This window comes from Oryctolagus cuniculus, chromosome 3, assembly GCF_051225735.1.
Source record: "Oryctolagus cuniculus isolate XC-2025 breed Fujian yellow rabbit chromosome 3, ASM5122573v1, whole genome shotgun sequence".
NCBI classification, from domain to species: domain Eukaryota; kingdom Metazoa; phylum Chordata; class Mammalia; order Lagomorpha; family Leporidae; genus Oryctolagus; species Oryctolagus cuniculus.
The window spans coordinates 69,257,449-69,277,203 of NC_142869.1; the positions used below are offsets into that span (position 1 = coordinate 69,257,449).

A 19,755-nucleotide genomic window follows, 5' to 3' on the forward strand; every position below is an offset into this window, starting at 1 on the left:
TGGAGAGAAATAGTTCCAAACTATAGGAGAAAACAGATCAAAGAAATAAACAATGGACTTACAACAAGCAGGACCCATCCCCAAGTCTTTCTGGGCCTTGCCCTTGGGGTGGGATTGTGAGGGCAGAAGGTTGAACAGTCCTAATCCTATATACAACTGCTCAGCCTCTGGCATTTGGGGGTGTGTTGACATCTTAGTAGTACATTCTTTCTCTACTGACATTTGCTTTAGTTGGTTAGTTTTTCATTAAACATAAATTATGTAAGATTAAATGGAAATTTTTATGTCTTTCCATTTCTGTTATGTGTGCGGAACCCTCATTCAACCTGAGATCTATTGCCTTGTATGTATCTTTTTAATCTAGTTCTAGAACCAAGAAATGAGAACTTAATTCTAAGAAATAAAAGCATTTATCTGTGTTAATATTAGTACTTATGTCTCTCTTAAAAAAATAAGTAGCATATTTGATAGGGAAATTTATCAGTTGGATGGGTTAGAAGCTAATTTTGGTGGCTTGATAAATGAAAATATTTACCAGTGGTATGGTCTGCAATGGCATGTTATCAGATGTAAGCATCAGCAGCAGAAGTCACAAGATGTCAAGTTAGGCAGTGTCTTTTTAGATGTTTGTAGCTGTGCATCATTGTGGCTTAATTTAAGGTTTTATGTATCTTAGTATCTGTTATTTCAGATCTAGCTGTATTTGATTAGTTTTTAAACATGTTTACACATATGAGAGGTCTTAACAAAAGTTCAGGAAAGATGTGTGTTATGAAGAAGATAGGCATGGATCTCAAAATTTTTTTGGTAAGGTGGCAGCATCACTATTTTCCTGAATCTGTGTATATGAAATACATGAAATTTGTATACCTTAAATAAGATTTTAAAAAGAACAGATATTTGTGCACACACGCTCAAATCAACATTATTCACAATAACCAAAGATAGAAGCAACCCAACTTTCCATAAAAAGATAATGATGATCTCCTCTAATCCTAATCCCATCCCAAAAGTCCCACCTCTAAACACCACACTCAGATTAATTTTCCCGCCTTAATGCCTCACACGGGGGGATTAACACCAAAGTTATGTTCAAATGAGAGCAACATACAATGAAATATACTTGGAATTGAAGAATTATCTTATAAGTTTTACATATACCAGAACAAGGGATGAAACTTGAAGATATAATACTACTAGAAGTGACTGGTAGTAAGGTACAATTATTGTATGACTCCACTTAGAGTTTCTAGAGTAGATACATTCAAGAAAGAGAGTAGAGAAGTGATCACAGGGTCTGTAATGGAGGGAAACATGGAATTAGCTTTTAATGCATTCAAAGTTTTACTTGTGGATAATTAAAAAAATTCTGTAGATGGAATATGATGGTTGCTGTGTAATGCAAAAATATTTAATGCCACTAAAATGTGCAATTAAAATATCCAGTGTTCAGTGATGTATTTTATTACAATAAAATGTTTTCTCCAACTATGAAAAAAAAAAGATTTTTTTGGAACCAAAATAGACATCTTTTGATTCTATTTTTCCATGCACTTTATTAACTACCCTCATATGTAGGTAGTTAAGCTTTTTTAAAGTTTTAGATCAGCAGATAACCTAGTGCCAACTAGTTAGAAAATGTGTTTAAAGTCTATAAATTACCAAATTTACCCCAGGAGAAAATGTGTGAGAGAGAACCTGGTCTACAGGGAAGCCATTGTTTCTTAGACCTGTTCTACTTCTCATTTCTTGTTGGTGAGTAGTACTACATTGATAAGACTGTGCGTTTAAAAAAGTGCCTGAGGTATACTATGAAAGTTCTTTTCCCCAGCTACTCAAGTTTCTCTTTACAGGAGAAAAATCAATGTTTTAATCTTTAAACCATTTTGATAAACTTGGGTAAATTTTGACATATTGTGATTAAATATGCAATGAATATTTATATTTTATGTTTTGTTTATATCCTTTGGAATAACTTTATTGCCTACTCATACTACTTGATTAAAAGCATACAATTGTTGCTGCTTAACTGTTCTCTTCTTGGGCATTTCCCTGTGATTGTTTTTCAGAAGGGAGACACTCAGGCACAGAGTGTGGTAACATCATAATCCTCCTTTCTAGGCTGCTAGATTTCTTAGCAGTGTAACTGAACTAATTTCAGATAGTATCCCTCCTCCTCTTGACACCAGCCCAATGTGTATGGGGTAGGTAGTGGTTAACCTCAATATTTAATAAAGTATTTTAATATTTAATATTAGTATTTAATATTTAATGAAGTGTTTTTCTCTGTTATAAACACCCAAAGTTTGAGACAAATTAACTAGCAACCTTTATCTTTTCTAAAGATAAGATAAAGGATAGTATTTCAAATAATTTTTGGATAGTATTTGCCTACATGTTCCTAGGCCCATCATAAGGTTTTACGATTATATACTAATTTTTTTAAAGATACATTTATTTATTTGAAAGTCACAGAAAGATGAGAGGCAGAGAGAGAGAGAGAGAGGTCTTCCATCTGCTGGTTCACTCCCCAATTGGCCGCAATGGCCGCCATGGCCAGAGCTGCGCCGATCTGAAGCCAGGAGCCAGGAACTTCTTCTGGGTCTCTCACACAGTTGCAGGGGCCCAAGGACCCGGGCCATCTTCCACTGCTTTCCCAGGCTATAGCAGAGAGCTGGATCAGAAGTGGAGCAGCCGGGTCTCGAACCGGTGCCCATGTGGGATGCCCATGCTTCAGGCCAGGGCGTTAACCCATTGTGCCACAGTGTCGGCCCCTATATACTAATTTTTAAAGCACATACAAACTATATAATTATTAGAAGTTTCCCTCTTGAACACAGTAGAGTATGTAGGTGTGAAACGGATACATGTATGCCTTGCTCTAATGTCATTGTTTAATGATTTGCATGCTCACTTGTCAGATTATGTAATTTATAAATGCACAGCACTTTAGTTTATATTTACGTCCAATACATTGTTGGGATTTAGTGTGTGTGCTAGGTAACTAATCTTCAAAGCATATAACAGTCAGTATGTAGATGTTTTAAAATGTAGTCATTTCCTTTTCTTAATTGTACCTTTATAGTAGAAAACTTGTTCCTTGTATACTCATTAAGAAAATTGGAGAAATGTTAAAGAAGCACAGATCACAATAAACTGGCAATTATTTCCATGAGAGATGGCAGGGGAAGAGGGAACTGTGGGGTATGCTAGGGGTATGCAGTTTGGCGTATTCCTGCTCTGTAGGGTGTTACCATTCACTAATGATTAAAAACATGAAAGAACTTTGTATTTATTTAAACGTAATGTCCGCATTTAACACTTGGCACCCAGGGGCTGACAGTATCTGGTGTAGCAAGTTTGGAGGATTATAATCAAAATTTGCAGTGCTATTCTTCTTCCTTTTTTTTTTTTTTTTAAATCTGCTTTAGCTTAGAATATAAAGCGTATTTTCTCAAAGATAGTCTTTGCAATCATTATTTAAACAAGAGATTTTAGGGAAGTAGTAAACTTTTTTGAATTGGTTTGGTCTTTAGCTACAGGAGCAATTACTTGGATTATCATTTTAACATAATTTTTCACCCAGCAATCCTTTTGAAAGTATTGTTTGCTTAGATTGAAACATTGAAATGCTTCCTTCTGCCTGCAGTGCAATAGATTAAAAGAGAGAAATACAGGCAAATCAACATGTAAAATTGGGTCAGTAAGTCGTTGGGGGACCTGTGTGTCAGTGGTCTGGATTGTGTCGAGTTGGGGAGTCATAGGAAACCAAGAGGGAGAGAAGGCAAATTGCTGCACCTCCCTGCTAGGTGGACAAAAAGGGGATTAGGGCCCCGGGGACTCCAGAACAATAAAGCTGCCCTTGAGGAGGAAAGGAATCCAGTGTCAGTGTTGGCAAGTGCGGACGGACGTTGAAAGGAGTCAGGGGTCAGGATTGGAACAGGAGTAGCTGGGGAGTTTACAGCCCAAGGGCAGTTAGGAAAATGGGCTGAGCCGTATCGCTGCCCCTCAGGAGGGGGATCTGGAGGGGCCGTGGGTTTTAGATAAATGAGCAGGAATGTGAGTGAATGAAGGTAACAGCACTGCAGCTGCACACGGGTTGTCTTGAGTCTGGCTTGTAGTCTCTCCTACATATGTGGAGGAGTTGGAGGCTCGAACGAGGCACATATTTCATATCACATGTGATGTGCATTGCAATTATTTTATAATATGATAATATCAACATGGTTATGGTTCATGTAAACAACTACAGTTTAAGATGAAGATGTAGGGAGGGAGGATGGGGTGGGAAGTATCATTATGTTCCTAAATCTGCATATATGAAATACATGAAACTTGTATAACTTAAATAAAATTTTTTAAAAAGTAAAAAAAAAATCAAAAGAGATTAAGATGTACAAATGAATTTTTTTCACTTCATGGAAGGAAAAGATATTTTTATGTACTTTATTTTTATATTCATGGTTACATACATATTTTTTTTCCTTTCTTCCAAAAACCAAGGAAAGGAGTTGGTAGTGGTTTTGTTAAACATTCTTTTTTTTCCCCTCTACTAATCTGTTAACAGATTTCAGATGCAGATACACTCTCATTATCCAAATTTAAATCTCTGTCACTCACCGCTAGACAGTGGCTTTGATCTAAGGGTGCTATACTCTTAGTAACTAGATGTTCCATTTCTCAGCTCTGCCTTGAAGAGTTTTCTGGTTTTATCTTGAAATGATACTGAAATTTGTCTTTCTAAATGCTCTCCTTTTATATGATTGTGGCTATGGCCCTGTCTCAGAGTTTTGCACAGAATCTGAACCTGAGGAGTCTGCCGTAAGGCACCCTTATGGGGTCTGTGTAATGTTAATTGCTCTACAATCCAAGGCAACAAGAGAGTGAAAAAATAGTTGAGGATCTGAATTTGAGCTCCAGTGTGTAAAAGATACCAATCTGTTACCATCTCTTTCCTTTCATTGCGGAGTACCCCACTGCCACATCTGGCTTCACTTTTGCTTGCCAAATGGGTTTCTTACTTTTGCTGTTTTGAACGTGGCTGGTGTGGTCCTGGAAAGACTGGTCTGATAACCAATCTTGACATTTCAAATAGAAACAAACCCAGAGGTAGACTGGCCTGAGACAGAGTTTGGGGCCAGCACCTTGAATGTCCCATCATCAGCCAAACCCATCCCACTCTCATCCCAAGAAAAAGAGAGAGGTAAAAAGGTAGTAAACTAGGTGCTGGCACTGTGGCATAGTAGGCTAAGCCTCTGCCTGTGTCGTTGGCATCCCATATGGGCACCGGTTCAAATCCCAGTTGTTCCACTTCTGATCCAACTCTCTGCTAATGGTCTGGGAAAGCAGTGGAAGATGACCCGAGTACTTGGGCCCCTGCACCCACATGGGAGACCCAGAAGAAGCTCCTGGCTTTGAATTGGCCCAGCTCTGGCCATTGCAGCCATTTAGGAGTGAACCAGCCAATGGAAGACCTTTCTCTCTGTCTCTCCCTCTGTCTATAATTCTGCCTCTCAAATAAATAAATAAAATCTCTTTTAAAAATATGAAAGGTAGTAAACTGCGGAGGCTTTTCTTTTTGCTTATTTACATGGGCAGTCCATCTCGGATGTGGGAATTACCTCTGTCTCTTCTCCCTTGCTTGCAGGCTGGAGGCTCTCAGGTCATCTTTACTAACCCACTGGAGATAGTGAAGATTCGCCTGCAGGTAGCCGGAGAGATCACCACGGGACCCAGAGTCAGTGCCTTGAATGTACTCCGGGACTTGGGACTTTTTGGTCTGTATAAGGTGGGTAGATACCTCAGGTATGGTAGTAGCTGGGTTGTAATGTACTCAATATAAATGTGAAAGAATGCAGAGATCAGCCTCCCCGCCTCACGCCCCATCCCCAGGTTGAAAAGCAATCTTGTCCAGCAGGGTAGTTTGTGGAGTAGAAAAATCAAACAAAAAGAACAAATCGAGACTCTTCTATTAGAGGCAGTGGGATACACAAGGATGCTCTCCTGTGGCCATCTTCAGGCTTTTATGAAGCTGCCAGCAGGGAGGCCAGCACTGCAGACCTGCTGGCTGCAGGCTCACAGCCTTTCATTTGATGGGGCTTTGGGAGAAGTTTCGCTGGTGTTCTCTTTGAACCAGTTAAGGACTTCAAAATACTTTTATGTTTATTTTGAGTCTGAGTTATTTCTGCTATTGTTATCTTCACAGTAGGAGCTTCTCTTTGTCTTAATAATTTGACCACAGTAAAACAGTAGTAGAGTTTGGTAGGATTCAGGTCTTTAAGAAGTTAAGTGGTAGGATTTGTCAATAATGAATTCCATTAAAAACAACAACAACAACAACATAGCATACTGTACTTTAGCAAAATGCCAGTCACCAGATTTCTTCTCTGCAGGTATACTTACTCCCATCATTACAGATCAGATGTAATGGAGCAGAAGCTATTATTTTTCTTAAACAAGGAAGAGTATTTCTTCCCATTCCTTCCCCTGGTATAAGAGAGAATGGGTAAATTTCGCCGCTGTGGGCAACTGTGTTTCCACAGCATCTGATTTATTTATAGATCCATCATGCAGAAATGTGTAAATTTGTTTTTGTGGCTGCAAATTAGAAATTAGAAATTCTCTAGATTAGAATCACACAGCTACAGGGCTCTCTGGAGACCTTGAGACAATCTGAGAATTTTGTACACACTTTTGCTTTCCTGGCCCACCCCTAATTTCCATCCTTTTTGGTATTCCCATGGAGAGCTGGATTTATGAATATTGTTTCTCTCTGTATTATCCTTTAGCGACTCCTTAGAGTAAAAAAAAAAAAAAAAGTTTGAGATTGTCTTTTCAAAACAGCCAATAGGGAAACAAGTGCCAAGGTGCAGAATTTGCCTAGCTAGGTAAAGCCCTGGGTAGTTACATGGGTTACTGACACAGCTGAGGGATGTGTTCGTTGTGACCTTCATTACCAGGACAGGCTGTTCTTGGGTGTTTTTTACTCCCATGGAAACCTTCTGCTAGGATGTTTTGTCTGGAATCCCCCCAATTCTCTGTTATGGGAAATAAAGAGGAAAGAGTTGCTGTTTCTTTTTTTCTTCCCTATAATAGTTATCTTCCTTCAGCACTGCCAGTAGCTTCTAACCTGGCACTGTGAAGACTATAAGCTGATGTAAAATGAATTGGCAAATTGTTAGTTTTTTTTTGTTTTTTTTTTTTTAAGTATTTATTTATTTGAAGGGCAGAATGACAGAGACAGAGAGGGAGAGACCTTTCACCCACTGGTTCATTCCACCACAATGGGATGGGCCAGGCCGAAGTCAGTAGCCTGGAACACCAATCAAGTCTCCCATGTGGGTAGCAGGAACTCAACTACTTGGAGCCATCATCTGCTGCCTTCCAGGCACATTATCAAGAAGCTAGATTGAAGCAGAGGCGGGGTTTGATCCAAGGCCCCTGGATACAGGATGTGGACATCCCAAGTGGCAGCTTAACTTGCTGTGCCACAATGCCCATCCCACTTTGTTAGTTTTTCTAACTATTTTTACTAGTTGCCTAAGAATTAAACTATTAATCTTGGGATTCTAAGCCTAGACCCTTCCATTCATAGCTGCTGCCAAAGCTATGAATAACAGTCAGCCTCAAATTTGAGAACTGAATTTTTATTATCCTTAAAATACATATACACATATATGTATGTATAGTTCGGTAGATATAAAGTTTCATCATGCAGTGTTAAATTATGGAGCTCTGCTGTGCAGCACTGTGCTTAAAGTTAATATGCTACACACTTAAAAATTGGTTAAGTACATATGTTCTTACCACAAGAAAAGATAAATTAATAAATTTATTTGAATCTATACTAGAAATTCCAGAAAATTACTACTCATCAAAATAGTCCTGTTTTTCAGCTTTGAGCCATGTGTAGTTCCCTGTGCTGTGCTAGACTCCCCTCATCGCCATTTACCTTCCACATTCCTTTTTTTTTTTTTAAACAGGCAGAGTGGACAATGAGAGAGAGACAGAGAGAAAGGTCTTTCTTTGCCATTGGTTCACCCTCCAATGGCCGCCGCGGCCGGCACGCTGCAGCCGGCACACCACGCTGATCCGATGGCAGGAGCCAGGTACTTATCCTGGTCTCCCATGGCGTGCAGGGCCCAAGGACTTGGGCCATCCTCCACTGCACTCCCTGGCCACAGCAGAGAGCTGGCCTGGAAGAGGGGCAACCGGGACAGAATCCGGCGCCCCGACCAGGACTAGAACCCTGTGTGCCGGTGCCGCAGGCAGAGGATTAGCCTAGTGAGCCGCGGCACCGGCCCACATTCCTTCTAATGCTGGTCGAGGGCCACCTCAGCCTTGTCACTGATAGCCCTCCAGTCCTGGGGAGGCATTCAGACCTTGTTTACTCACTGTTTTAAACTATTTCCTCCCTGTTTGATAGGGTGCCAAAGCGTGTTTCCTCCGAGACATTCCCTTTTCTGCAATCTATTTCCCTGTTTATGCTCATTGCAAACTACTTCTGGCTGATGAAAATGGACATGTGGGAGGCTTAAATCTCCTTGCAGCTGGAGCCATGGCAGGTAACTACCGAATTGTTTGGAACCAAAAGAATCCTTTTCTCATCCTTTTTAAGCCATACAGAATCTCTGTATACTTTTCCCTTTTATTTCTGGAAGGGTTATTGTTTGTATCTGACTTCATTTAAATATCGCTTTTTCTCCTTTGTGGGACGTGCTATAATTCTGATGAGAGTTAATTACATTTGCATAATGTGGATAAACAGCTTAATGCAGCTTAGCAACTCTGAGCCAAATTAGATCTGCCCATCTAAATTGGGCTTTCATCATTAATGTGTTTCTTAGCCTCCTGTGCCCCTGAAACCTTGGGTGCAGCCAAGCTAAGCATTAAGGTGAAAAAGTTCTTCATCAAATCAGTTGTTTTGTTCTACCTCAAGCTATGCATAGCTCTAGCATGCCCTTACTTTATATATAGGAATCTACATGATTTGACTCAAAATTGAGTTTTCTTCATGAAGCTGTTCCTGTTCTTCCTGCCATCACTTTCATTAAACTGAAAAACAGTTACCCCTTAACAGACCACCCTGAACTCTGACCCTTAATACTTTGCCTTTTCTTCAGGATTATTTGTGTAAGTTCTGTGCTGTGTGTCAGCGGAGAGGTTCTTGTGGACAGGAGTTTCCACGATCACCTTCCCTAATAATAGGAGCTCAATAAATGTCATTGGAATGGATGAAAACTTTAAGATACTTAATTAAGCATAAAAGGAATTCCATCTCAAAGAGGAGCCTAACAAATGCAGGAGGGTACTACGATGCTTCCTTCTGGTCTCTCAGGTGTAGCCTTACTCTTGAGTGATGAAGGAGCTGACTTGGAATAGAAGGGGTACCAACACAGAGAAATGATAGAAGAAGGAAAGGGTGTGTATCTGCTCTCCATATAGCCACCAAGAAGCCATTGTAGAACTCAGTGTGGCTTTGACCACCTGTGTGGCTGTCACTATTGGGCTCATTCTCTTCTGGTGTCCCTGGCTAAACAGCCAGCCTGAGTGTGTCCCAAAGTGTGATATGCTTGGTGTGTGGTGGAAGACCTTGGTTCCAAGAATGTTGGGATGGACCGTGTTGTTGCTCTTGCCTGTGGTAACAGGCAATGGCTTGTGATGATTTAAAAACTTCTGTAGGAGCTTTGAGCCCCTCTTGGGATCCAGCAAGTCCCTTGTCTTCAGACATTTGTGATTTCAGTCAGATGCCTGTTCAAAAGCCAGGAGAATGAGTTTGTCCAGCTGCTTTTTTGGTATTCACCTGTCTCCTGGATTTAAATGGGGCCAACATTTCCCCATAGGCTTTCTCCTGTGCTTTTCAGTCAGTAGCAAAGAGCAGCCAGGAAAGACAGTCTGATCATGGGCAAGCATTTGCTGTTGGTTGACAGAACCAAGTAAATATTTTCCAAGTCAGCACCAACTTCTCGCCCACAGACATTTGATGTCAGTTTTCAGAATGAGAGATGAATTTCTCTAATTTTTACCAGTAAAGCTTTGCTGGCAGGCACTGAGTACATTCAGCCTCCTGCCTACCAAGGCAGGCAATTTACCTAGTTTCATCTGAAGAGGGTGCAGAATTTGCATTGCTATCTAACAGAGCCCCCCACAAGGCCCGCTAACTCCATCTGCCTAGTGATGATATAATGATATTAAAGCCAAATTGAATTTCTTCCACCGAGGGAGGTTATGGTGCTCCTTAGTTCCCTGTTTTGTCTTATAAGTAAAAGGTGTGGTTGTAAAATCCATCTTCTCTGTCCCACTGCTGATCAGTCTCCACCTGACCCCAGGGAACTCCAGCTCTGGGACGGATGGGAAGGGGACAGATGGGAGGGCCATCCTGCAGCTCCCCTGTAGTTCCTTACCTGGCTGCCTGGCCTCCTCTCGCTTCAGTTGTAATGACTTCTGTCATGTAAGCGTGTGTGAAATGAGTCACACTCTTGAGTTAGCCCTCCAAACAGGTGCATGGCTGTGAGTATTGATACTCACTTCTCACAATAGGGCTGACAAGAATCAGTACAACTTACCCAGTTTGGTGTCAGATATATTTAGCAGCTCATTAAATTAACATTATTCTCTTATTTATTATACATGAAAAGTCTTGAATCTTTCTTAGGACAGCAAAAAAGGAGGTAAAATAATGGAAACCAAAAGGGAACATTTGGAAATTGTCCTATTAATATTGCTGCATTTTTTCCCTCTCACAGGTCTTTTGTATCAAGCAGTGTAGAGTAATGGTCTTTTTTTTTAAATTTTTTTATTTTTTGACAGGCAGAGTGGACAGTGAGAGAGAGAGAGAAAGGTCTTCCTTTGCCGTTGGTTCACCCTCCAATGGCCGCCGCAGCTGGTGCGCTGCAGCGGGCGTACCACGCTGATCCGATGGCAGGAGCCAGGTGCTTCTCCTGGTCTCCCATGGGGTACAGGGCCAAAACACTTGGGCCATCCTCCACTGCACTCCCTGGCCACAGCAGAGAGCTAGCCTGGAAGAGGGGCAACCGGGACAGAATCCGGCGCCCCGACCAGGACTAGAACCCTGTGTGCCGGTGCCGCAGGCAGAGGATTAGCCTAGTGAGCCGCGGCGCCGGCACGAGTAATGGTCTTAATTCAGAAAAAAACACTAAAGCAGTTTGGCCCTAACAATCTGAAGCAGCTAACAGGCCTCTAGATTTTTTTTTTTTTTCTGTTAGTGTCCAGACTTCTGTTTAAGTGGCTCTGAGTTCCCCTTAAGTGGTTAAAGTTGCAGATTGTGTTGTTCAATGTTAGTAGTTTTTCTGTCCTTTAAAAGTACTTGGATGAATTAAATGTGGCTTTCTCCTGAAAGGGGTGCCTGCTGCTTCTCTGGTGACCCCTGCGGATGTCATCAAGACAAGACTGCAAGTGGCTGCCCGCGCTGGTCAGACAACCTACAGTGGTGTCATTGACTGTTTCAGGAAGATACTCCGGGAAGAAGGGCCCTCGGCATTTTGGAAAGGGACTGCAGGTAGGGGCTGGGGCCACGCGGAATGGCTGGCTAGCATTTGTGTCCTGCTCCCCTGTTTCTCAGTGCCTGTCTTTGCCATGGTCACCCTGGTTTTAAGTCTGTGCCATGCCCTCCCCTCTTTTTCAGCTCGAGTGTTTCGATCCTCTCCCCAGTTTGGTGTTACTTTGGTCACCTATGAACTTCTCCAGCGGTGGTTTTACATTGATTTTGGAGGCTTGTAAGTACAGCTGTTCAGTTCTTCTACAAAGAAATCACCAAAACCATCAAAATGTTTGGTCTATCAAAACATTTTTAGAATTCTTAGAAAGCCAGTAAGATAGACCCCTTCAAGACCAATGCATTTAAAACAGTAGGCTTAAGAAGCTTCAGTATTAGGAGAACAAGACCTCAACAAAGACCAATCATACATAGTATTAAGTAGTTGTTTGGGAAAATCTTAAAGAGGCAATGGATGAAAATACTGCAGGAAAAATTGTCTTTTTTAGTGTAAGTAAATACTGAGCTTCATGAAATTAGGTCCTCATCATGTGGATTTTATTATGTAGCCTTTTTGCCAGAAGCAGTGTAAATGTGTACTAGTAACACTTTTGTGAATTGTCTTTGAAAGGCCCAAACCCTTTTGCAACTCTGATATTTCATTATTCACAGTAATTTATGGTTAGATAGGTAGAGTTGTTCTTAGAGCTAACTTATTGCAGGAAACCTCAGTAGGTTCTTAGACAAGTTTTGTCCCATGGAGATAACCATTAGAGGGGAATAGACCAAAACATTGTTCTGTCTGAAGCTTAGCACTTGAAGTATGTGGTGGGGAGAAGAGGGATTATTTGTTGATTTTGCTGGGTGGAGAAAGTTATACCCAAAGCAAGTTTATCAGCTAAAGCAGAAAACTATCGCATTTCAGAACCCTTCCCTCGTAACCTTTGTACCCCTTTCCTGCTGAAAGGCCAGGTAAGGAATTAGCTGTTGTACCAAGGAGTAAAGGGACCTAGACAAAGAGAGTAAGATCAGTCTTACACTTCCAGTGGAGAGATGTTAAGCATCAGGCTTTTCTGTGCTTTTACATTCTGTAAGAGCTAAATCTATTTCTCTTTATACAGTTTTAGAGTGGTAACCTATAAGAGTCTACATTTAAAAGGAAAGTATACACTTATGAAAATATATGAAAGTTTGAAAATATGTATGTTTATGATTAACTCAATATATATTTAGTGCAGAATGTTTGGAAAAGAGTAAAGTATAAAAGAAAAATCATCCATAATCTGATTTCCCAAGGATTGTTCATACTAAGGATATTTTTTTCTGATATTATTTCTATGGATCTACTTATGTAGATATAGGAGCGTTGAAATTGAGGCCATTTCTCATCTAAGTAGATTATGTGAATGTGTTATTTTCAGAGCAGCTATAAATCACGCCTAATGCAGTGTAGATGACATGGAAATGGTTGAGACACACATTCTTCTTTGTGGCACGTGGGTCAAACTGAGAACGTTCAGTTGTAAACCAACCTCATCAGTCTCAAGCACACTAACTGTTGACTTTTTCCTGTCAACAGCAAACCCTCTGGCTCGGAACCAACACCTAAGTCACGTATCGCAGACCTTCCCCCTGCCAATCCTGATCACATCGGTGGATACAGACTCGCCACAGCCACTTTTGCTGGCATTGAAAACAAGTTTGGCCTTTATCTCCCCAAGTTTAAGTCTCCTGTTGCTGTGGTTCAGTCAAAGGCAGCTCAGTGATGAGATGACCATTGAGTGTGGCAAAATGGCGCCCTGAAGAGAGACATAGGAGCGCAGCCCTGTAATGTATCCAGTCAGCTGCATGGTGCTGACTGAGCTGAGCAGTCAGACTACTCTTTCTATATGACATATACATATATTTGTTTATAAAGTAACCATTGCCCAGGGGCAGAAAACCACAACGCAGTTTCAAGCTTTAGTCTTATGTGTTGAATGTTTTTCTAAGCCTTGGCATGAATTAGTGTTCTAGACTCTGCTTTGCACAGCTTGCACTTACAGTGACTGTACATATTGTACATCTTTGTACAGAGACATCTTGGCACCTCATCCCAAAAAATCACATTTATAGAAATGTAATGCAGTTCTGAGTGGCTTGAAATGTACAGAATGTTTTGAAAGTGTTTTATTAAGAATCACATGAGAATAAATGTATTAAAATTAAATTCATTCTCTTATTGGTGATTTATGAAAATAAAGCATCAATATCAGGTGTATTTAATTCCCAGTTTGTCTTCCATTCTAGAAGAAGGCATTTGCTGATACAAGGCATAGCGAGACCTAGTGCTGATGCTGCTGAATAGGTGATACTTTGGAAAGATGATGCGTGCATGCCAGTGGACAGCAGAGGACCAGGCTAATGATTATGCGGGTGCTGATGTGTTTCCATTTGTAACGTGTATGTAGATCCTCCTCTGTTCATCAGTCAGAAAGCATTTCCTAGACAGCTCCTCTCCTGTCAGTGTGCATATGGAAATAGGGATGTCTCCTGCATTACTGGCTTAGTTTTGCAAGGCAGAAGCCAAGCTTTCGAAAGAATAGAGGATACTTTGGCAATTTTCCTTCATATGGACATGATTCCAAACAAAAATAAACTGCACACCAAAATATATGCCATGTGGTTGGATTTTCCTTCGTGAATATACTGGTAGTGTTTTTTGTTCTGATTCACTGTTGGTTTCAAGCAACTCATGATTTGGTTTGTTCTGTCTCCCACCTTTATAAGAAATGGACAGTTTGGTTGGGAAAGGGCTAGCGTGGTCAGGGGAAGGAAAAAGAAAGAGAAGAAAACCGCTATCTGGTTATTTAGTGGGATCTAGGTCCTTACTTAAGAGTCCAAATGCATACTACTTATTCCAAAAGTCACTCACCAAGGGTGTTATTAGTAATTTGGATCTAAACATGCATCTTGACAGCCATGTCTACACTTTGCTATGGATGTGATTTGATGTGTACCATCAGAATTTATTTACTTTAGCAAAGTGCTTTGGGGAAACATTATTGCTATTGCCATTGAGCCAGGACATGAGAATGTATGCAAATATTTTCAAGGGACAAGCCTGGAGATGGACCAAGTCACTTAGTATCTTACATAGCATTCATCAGCTGATGACTGACAGCCCTGTAACCACAATTATAAGCTCTCTCAAGACCCTCCACGTACAAAGGAATTAACCTTGAAAGCAAGTTATTTCGAAGTGTGTTAGATTGGTCTCATTAGAATGGAACAAGGAACAATACACTTGGTTTGCTGTTACTGCTTGTTAAAAATACAAAATGCTCATATAATATGTATGTGTATAGAGATATGAAAATACCCTCTTTACTCTTTTTTTTGCCCTCTACCACTTCTTACCCAGAGGTTATCTCTGCTAACAGGTTAGAATATAAATTTATAGTCTCTTTCTTATAAATCTATATAAACATATGAGTATATATTTTTAAAACTATGATTATATTATGTATTTGTTATTCTGTGACTGCTGTTGTTCACTCAATATGTCTTTGGGATCTTTCCATGTTGGATCATAAATATTTATCTTCTTTTTAATAGCTGCATAATATTTCATTGTATGGGTTAAGATACTTTTCATTAATATTCCCTTGACACTTACTCATTTTCCCTCTCACTATTGCAAACAGTGCTGTAGTGGACGGTAAATATCTTTGAATGAATATTTTGAGTGTATGTGCTAGTAGTGTTTCACTAGAATAGATATAGTATTTAAAATTGGAATTGAAAGTCACAAGATCTGAGTATTAAATTTTTATACTTATTACTACAGTGTTCCTCAAAAATGCTTTACTTATTTGCCTTCTTACAGTCAGCATAGGAGAATGTCTATTTGTTTTTCAACCCAAGGAAAAATGGATATTATCATTCTTTTATATTTTTAGGCAAATCATGGCAGGTGATCACTATTATTTTAATTTTCCCTTTCCTAACTACTAGAGGTGTTGAATTTCTTATATACTGGCCATTAGTACATTTTCTTATTATGGAATATACATGAAACATATACAAGGAATCTTCAAAAAGCTCATAGAAAACATATACTTTGAAAATTATGTATGAATTTCAAAATTTTTTGCCCTGAAATAAACTTTTAATTCCATTTTTCCACATACTTTGTGAAATAATCCTTGGAAGTTTCCATGTATACACAGACATGCACATGGCACACACACACAAATATTTTTAGATAAATAATCTTAAAGTACACATCCATGTGAGGCCACTTGGCCAAGATATAGATCATTTTCAGTTCCCACAAGTTCGATCATTTTTAGCACCCCACAAGTTTTCCATATGTCTTCCCACAATGCCCTTGCTACACTTTGATGCCATCCCTACTCTTCATTTGCTTTTCTTTATACTTTTAATAAATATATTTATCTATAAATGCATATCTATTTCTATAATCCAAAAACACTATAGTTAGCTGCTGATTTTGAAATTATATGAATCAGAATAAATTGTATACTTTCGAAACTTCTTTTGCTAGACATTCTATTTGTAAAATCTATCCATACAATTATTATGTGTAGGTATACTTTGTTGATTCTATTGTATATTATTTATTTTCCATTTTATTCTTGATGAACATTTGATTTTTTCCCAGTTTGGAGATATTGCAAATAGTGCTATGGATATTTTAAACATATATTCTGGAGTATGCATCTTTAAAAGGTTAGTGCATCAGAGTGGAATCATAGAGTCAAAGGATTTATATATTCAGCTTCACTAGATCATGTCAAAATGTTCTACAAAGATTCTTACACTGACTTAACATCCCCCCAGGATGTGTTGGCTTTTCAGTTTCTATCAGTCTGGTAGGTATGTAATGATATCTCATTGTGAGTGTGTGTGTGTTTTAAATTTAACAGAGTTAGAGAGAGAGACAGAGAGAAAGGTCTTCCTTCCTTTGGTTCACCCCCTAAAAGGCTGCTACGGCCGGCACTGCGCCAATCCGAAGCCAGGAGCCAGGTGCTTGCTTCCTCGTGGTCTCCCATGTGGGTGCAGGCGCCCAAGGACCTTGGCCATCCTCCACTGCCCTGCCGGGCCACAGCAGAGAGCTGGACTAGAAGAGAACTGGGACTAGAACCCAGCACCCATATGGGATGCTGGGGCCACAGGCAGAGGATTAACCAAGTGAGCCACAGTGCTGGCCCCCTCATTGTGGTTTTAATTAGCACAGGACAGTATCAAATGAGACTGAACCTTTCATAATTTATTGACAATTTTGGTTTCATCTTTGGTGAATGCAGTAATGTGCTAAAATCTTGGCCCATTTTAAAAATTTGTTTTCCAGAGAATTCTATACTACTTTGTGTTGCAGAATCTTTTACCATTTTATGCCCTCTTCCCCAATGTTTTTGACATATTAACATTTAAAATTGTTCAGATACATTGGTATTTCTCCTTTGGTTAGCTTAATTTTTTAAAATATTTATTCCCTAGGACAAAAAAATCATTAACATTTTCCTGTCAGATGTTTAAAATAGTTTTGCTTCTTATATTTTAGGTTACATCCCATTTGAATCTATCTTTGGCATATAGTACAAGGTAATTGTTTTTGCTTCTTTATATGGCTAGACTATTAATGCCAGCACTGTTCATTGAAAAGACCTTCCTTTCCCTGTTGGTTTGAATACTTTGTTGTGTTAACTGACGTAATGTTTATGGACCTACTTTTGGCCTCTTTATTTTGTTATATTGGTCTTTTCCTGTGCCAATATATATTCTCTTCAATAATCTATACTTCAAAAAATGTTTTGATATATAATGTAGCAAATCTTTTCACCGTGTTATTTTTCTTTCTTTTGTTTTTTAAAGATTTATTTCATTTATTTGAAAGAGTTACAGAGAGATGTAGAGACAGAGAGAGAGGTCCTTCATCTGCTGGTTCACTCCCCAGATGGCCACAACGGCTGGAGCTGCGCCGATCAGGAGCTAGGAGCCAGGAGCCTCCTCCGGGTCTCCCATGTGGGTGTAGGGGCCCAAGGACCTGGGCCATCCTCCACTGCTATCCCAGGCCACAGCAGAGAGCCGGACTGGAAGAGGAGCAGCCAAGACTAGAACTGGCGCCCATATGGGATGCTGGCGATTCAGGCCAGGGCGTTAACCGGATACGCCACAGCGCCGGCCCTCACCTTGTTATTTTTCAAGAGTTTCTTCATTCTTTGATATTCCACATACAAATTAGAAATAGCTTATTAAATTCCACCATAAAAGTAAACAAACCAAACACACTAAAATTTTGATCAGAGTTGCAATAAATTTGTAAGCCATTTTAGGAGAATGTATATCACTATAGTGAAACTTCCAATCTATTAGCATGATATATCTCTATTTATTTAAGTCATTTTAATGTCTCAATAACATAATTATCAAAAATTATACAAAAAGATTGTATATATATTCATTCCTAGGCACATCATATATTTGAATGCTATCATAAAAATATCATTTTTAAAATGTCATTTCTAGTGTGCAGGAGCATGATTGAGTCTGTTCCCCACCACCACCATTTACTTTTAAAAACTTTGAAACCTATAGAAAAGTATAAGTAGGTAAAACGAGTATCTTTTCACGTGCTTAGAGATATTTGTGGTTCTTTTACCTATTTTTTAGTTGGACCTTGTCTTACTACTGAGTTCTAAGAGTTCTGTATACATGCCGGGTGTCGGTCCTACATCAGATTCACAATTTTTTCTCCCAGTCTGTTTTCTTAATAGTGTCTTTTTAAAAAAGATTTTATTTATTTATTTGAGAGGTAGAGTTACAGACAGTGAGGGGTAGAGAAAGAGAGAGAGGTCTTCCATCCATTGGTTCACTCCCCAAATGGCCACAATGGCCAGAGCTGCACGGATCGGAAGCCAGGAGCCAGGTGCAGGGGCCCAGCACTTGGGCCATCTTCCACTGCGTTCTCAGACCATAGCAGAGAGCTGGATTGGAAGAAGAGCAGGTAGGACTAGAACCAGTGCCCATATGGGATGCCGGCGCTGCAGGTAGAGTATTAACTGACTGTGCCACAGTGCTGGCCCCTTAATAGTGTCTTTAGAAGCATAAATGTTTCAAAGTTTTATTAAGTTCAGTTTTTGTCTTATTCATCATGCTTTTGGTATCATCTTTAATTACATTAAGGTCATGAAGATTTTCTTGAAAAGTTTTTGTTTTAGCTCTTAGATTTATGATCCATTTGAGTTGATTTTTGTACGTGGTATTAAGGAGCAAAATTCATTTTTTGCATGTAGATATCCAAAGCTTTCAATATTTTTTTTAATTTAAGATTTCTTTTATTTATTTGAAAGAGTTACAGAGAGAGGGAGAGAGAGAGAGAGAGAGAGGTCTTCAATCCACTAGTTCACATTAGAAGGAAGCTGGACTGGAAGTGGAGCAGCTGGGATTCAAACTGGTACCTTTATGGGATGCTGGTGCTATAGGCCAGGGCTCTAACCCACTCCAGCCCCTTGAGTTATGTATTTATTCAGAAATCCCCCTGCCCCTTCTGTTGGTTTACTTCCCAAATGACTAGGAGCCAAGAACTCAATCCAGGTCTCCTACTTGGGTGGCAGAGACCCAGCTACTGAGCTGTCACTGCTGCCTCCTATGTACACATTAGCAGGAAGCTGGAATTGGAAGTGGAGCCAGAACTTGAACCCAGGTCTTCTAGTATGGAATGTGGGCATTCCAGTTGACATCTTGACCACTGAGCCAAATGCCCACCACTTTTTTTTTTTTTTAACAGGCAGAGTGGACAGTGAGAGAGAGAGAGAGAGAGAGAAAGGTCTTCCTTTTCCATTGGTTCACCCTCCAATGGTCACTGCTGCCGGCGCACTGCGGCCAGCACACCGCACTGATCCGAAGGCAGGAGCCAGGTGCTTCTCCTAGTCTCCCACAGGGTGCAGGGCCCAAGCACTTGGGCCATCCTCCACTGCACTCCCGGGCCACAGCAGAGAGCTGGCCTGGAAGAGGGGCAACCGGGACAGAATCCGGCGCCCCGACTGGGACTAGAACCTGGTGTGCTGGCGCCGCTAGGCGGAGGATTAGCCTATTGAGCCGCAGTGCCGGCCCACTATTTCTTGAAAAGACTATTCTTTGTTCCAGTGAATTGCTGTGGTGCTTTTTTTTTTTTCTTTTTAAGATGTATTTATCTGAAAGGCAGAGTTACAGAGAGGGAGAGGCAGAGAAAGAGTGATATCTTCCATTTGCTG

General features: G+C 40.1%; 1 protein-coding gene across 6 annotated transcripts in view; it reads left to right on the top strand.

The window, feature by feature from the left end:
• Positions 1 to 13,703, top strand: part of SLC25A12 (solute carrier family 25 member 12) — a 105,325-nt gene extending 91,622 nt beyond the window's left edge. For all 6 annotated transcript variants that reach the window (XM_070070693.2, XM_070070697.2, XM_070070698.2 and 3 more), the window contains 5 exons: positions 5,648 to 5,788; positions 8,426 to 8,564; positions 11,360 to 11,518; positions 11,645 to 11,735; positions 13,074 to 13,703. In XM_070070693.2, coding sequence (XP_069926794.1) covers positions 5,648 to 5,788; positions 8,426 to 8,564; positions 11,360 to 11,518; positions 11,645 to 11,735; positions 13,074 to 13,260 — 717 coding nt within the window. In that variant the 3' untranslated portion in view covers positions 13,261 to 13,703. The remainder of the gene's footprint in view (positions 1 to 5,647; positions 5,789 to 8,425; positions 8,565 to 11,359; positions 11,519 to 11,644; positions 11,736 to 13,073) is intronic.
• The last annotated feature ends 6,052 nt before the right edge of the window (positions 13,704 to 19,755 follow it).